This window comes from Triticum urartu, chromosome 3A, assembly GCF_056163025.1.
Source record: "Triticum urartu cultivar PI428250 chromosome 3A, HENAU_Tu73, whole genome shotgun sequence".
Lineage (NCBI taxonomy): Eukaryota > Viridiplantae > Streptophyta > Magnoliopsida > Poales > Poaceae > Triticum > Triticum urartu.
Genome location: NC_141875.1, coordinates 181,911,629 through 181,915,229, shown reverse-complemented (window position 1 = coordinate 181,915,229; position 3,601 = coordinate 181,911,629). Strand labels below are relative to the sequence as shown.

Here is a 3,601-nt window from a genome sequence, read left to right as displayed (position 1 = left end):
ACGCATTCCAGGCGCAATTTTGGGTCAGAAATGGGTCAGCGCGGACGCCGGGCGGACACGATTTGAATTTGGGTCGGCGCGTTGGGCCGCCACTTTTGTCTCCGCCGATACAAACGAACGCGAACGGATGAAATGGGTCGCCCCATTGGAGTTGCTCTAACTCCGGATTGGAGTTGCTCTAACTCCGGAATCTGCAAGGACCAATCGGCTACATAAAAATGACAGGCGTCACGGACTGGCCAAATTTTACGAGATATGGAGAATTACGGGCGCTCTCGTGATCACAAACTCATCACAAGAACTGAAACTCGCTTCTAAGGAACAACTACAATAACACAGTTGGGCACACTCGATTAATAATGCCTCATCCCAGATATTCACCATCCTCTATGCTAGTATATTATCGGAAATCATGTTGGATTATTAGTCACCAGCTGCTAGGTGCATAATACGTCTGCGTGATCTGTCATGCCATGCATGACCCACGATTAATCCAGTAAACAAATGAGGCCACATGCACTCTACGTACATATGCATGATCAGTGATCCTCGTCAACCATGCATGATCTGTGATCTTCGTCAACCATCGTCCGTTGGCGGGAGGGGACGGAAAGAGTTGAAGTTTAATATCAGAGAAGCAGAGTTGGTCCTGGCGAGCATGGAGCCGTCGCCTATATAAGCACCATGGAACACACTGTAGGCTTCGGTATGCAAACAGAGTTGAAGTTTAATATCAGAGAAGCAGAGTTGGTCCTGGCGAACATGGAGAATCATCTCGCGATCCTGGCGTTGTTTCTGGGCGTGTGCACGTCACAGCTCGGGGGTTCAGCGGCTCAGCAGTACTGGACGCCGGCCAACGCGACGTTCTATGGCGGCGGCGACGCGTCCGGCACAATGGGTACGTAACCGTTTCCTCATTCTCCAGTTTTGCTGCAACCTAGGCCGAGGATTTGCGTCGGGGAACGATTTCTTAGATATCTGCTTCTTGCATATGCAGGTGGATCCTGCGGTTACGGCAACCTGTACGACGCCGGGTATGGGACCAGCTCGACGGCGCTGAGCACGACGCTGTACGGCGACGGCAGGTCGTGCGGCGCTTGCTACGTCATCACCTGCGACGCCTACCACACGCAGTCGTGCAAGCCGGGGACGTCCATCACCGTCACGGCCACCAACTTCTGCCCGCCCAACTGGTCGCAGCCAAGCGACGACGGCGGCTGGTGCAACCCGCCGCGGCAGCACTTCGACATGTCCCAGCCCGCCTGGGAGACCATCGCCGTCTACCAGGCCGGCTTCGTGCCCATCAAGTACGCCAGGACGGCGTGCCCGCGGAGGAACGGCGGCATCCGCTTCTCCATCACCGGCCATGACTACTTCGATCTGGTCCTCATCAGCAACGTCGGCGGAAGCGGCGCCGTGTCGGCGGCGTGGGTGAAGGGCTCCAACACGGACTGGCTGCCCATGAGCCGCAACTGGGGCTCTAACTGGCAGAGCAACGGCTACCTCACCGGCCAGAGCCTGTCGTTCCAGGTGCAGACGGACGATGGCAGGTCCGTCACGGCGTACAACGTGGCGCCGGCATACTGGAAGTTCGGCGACACTTACACGTCTTCCGTTAACTTCTACTAGCCGAGCATATGCGCGCTAGCCTTTTACACTAGTCCAGACATCTGCCGTCGCTAGTGCACGTCCACATATTGTTCGTAGCTTGTAAGTTATTTTTTATGTGAATTTAATTTAAAATTTTACAAATTACACACACTGTCAATACATCTCTTATTCTTTCTCTTTTCTTCACATCAACCAAATTCTTATCTGGTATCTATATCACTTACAAATAGCTGATGTGGCCTTGAAACACAGCAGGGCGATGTCTCATCCCACACAAACTTTCAACTACCGCCACACCACCTTAGGCACCTCCTCTGTCCTCAACATCCGCTCCCCTCGCTCATCCCTGCATGAATGCTAAGGCGAAACAGGTGGTGGAGGAAACAAATATGAATCTGGCGAAGGATATGTACAGATGATAGGGGTCCTCCTGATCGAGGGTGCGACGAGATCGGGGTGGCATGGGCCAACCCCTACATCTCAATCCAACCAGTTGCGACTCGAAGAGATGCGCTGAAGGGAAGTGCAAATCCAGGAGGATCTGGAGGAGGAGAGGCGGGCGCACCGTGCGCGATTCACGCTGCAACCCGAGCTTGTTTGCTGCTACCCTCTCGCCCCATGGATGGAGATCACAACGAGGGAAGTGGATGTGATTGTGCAGCTGTAGAAATGGGTCTGAATGGGTCGTGGAGCAGATCAGCATGTAGAACTCAGTGTTGACTTGCGTGGCTAGAAATGTAGGAAAGGACCGACATTGTAGCAGCAGTTCACGAGAGGTTCTGTTGGCATCAGGTGGCCGAGATATGGACATACTCCATTCTTTGAAGACTAAGTGCAATATTCAGGAACTGGGGTCTCTGCTCGTCCCGCCACCTTCACAAATCACGCAGATGACTGGGGCCGTGGGGTTGTTGGAGAAGCCGCTTGCATATTCGGGTGGTGGGAAGCCTACCTCACAAGCTGTTGCGACGCCCCGACCGTCGGTGAATGGTGTCTTTGACCACGGCACAACCAACATTGTGGTGGTTGATTCTAATGGTCAAATAAGCTATGATGGTGTCAACCTCAAAAATCTTGGTGCCTGCATTGCCAGTCATGGTGTCTTTGTGGGGGCTTTGTCAGTCATGGTGTCGATGGAGCTGTGAGACATGGTGTCTTAGATACTTATGTTGATGTTGTGGTTTCATGACCGCACATGCTGATGTGGTTGCAGAAGAGCTCCATGGTCATATTTGGGACAATGAGTCCTATGGGTCTTGACCTACTCCACTGCTAGTTTTGATCAAAGGATATCTCCTCCCCCCTCCCCCCAGGTTAGCCACCACCAACTGGTACCATGTCGGTCCCCATGAACTTTCACATGTTGCTCGCGAGATGCCAAAATAGTTTTGCTCTCTGATGGGGTGGGGGGGTCTGGATTGGTGATCACCATAGCATCAATAACATCCACGCCATGGCCGAGGGAAGCAATATAGGATGTGGGCGAGACAAGGACGGGAACTGATGTCTACTACACAACCTTCTTCTTGTAGATATTGTTGGGCCTCCAAGTGCAGAGGTTTGTAGGATAGTAAAAAATTTCCCTCAAGTGGATGACCTAAGGTTTATCAATCCGTAGGAGGCGTAGGATGAAGATGGTCTCTCTCAAGCAACCCTACAATCAAATAACAAAGAGTCTCTTGTGTCCCCAACACACCCAATACAATGGTAAATTGTATAGGTAGACTAGTTCGGTGAAGAGATGGTGATACAAGTGGTATATGGATGGTAGATAAAAGTATTTGTAATCTGAAATTATAAAAACAGCAAGGTAACGAATGGTAAAAGTGGGCGTAAACGGTATTGCAATGCGTGGAAATAAGGCCTAGGGTTCATACTTTCGCTAGTGCAAGTTCCCTCCTAGGGTTCATACTTTCGCTAGTGCAAGTTCCCTCAACAATACTAACATAATTGGATCACATAACTATCCCTCAACATGCAACAAAAAGTC

At 51.5% G+C, this 3,601-nt stretch overlaps 1 protein-coding gene across 1 annotated transcript; it reads left to right on the top strand.

The window, feature by feature from the left end:
* Positions 1–551: 551 nt before the first annotated feature.
* Positions 552–1,790, top strand: LOC125548260 (expansin-A9). The gene is made up of 2 exons (XM_048711912.2): positions 552–898; positions 998–1,790. The coding sequence occupies exons 1-2, from the start codon at positions 685–687 to the stop codon at positions 1,627–1,629; spliced, it is 846 nt and encodes a 281-aa protein (XP_048567869.2). The 5' UTR covers positions 552–684; the 3' UTR covers positions 1,630–1,790.
* The last annotated feature ends 1,811 nt before the right edge of the window (positions 1,791–3,601 follow it).

Coding starts and splice junctions, on each gene's coding strand:
- LOC125548260 (XM_048711912.2), top strand. CDS start 685: ATGGAACACACTGTAGGCTTCGGTATGCAAACAGAGTTGAAGTTTAAT. Junction 899..997: donor CGACGCGTCCGGCACAATGG/GTACGTAACCGT, acceptor TTGCATATGCAG/GTGGATCCTGCGGTTACGGC.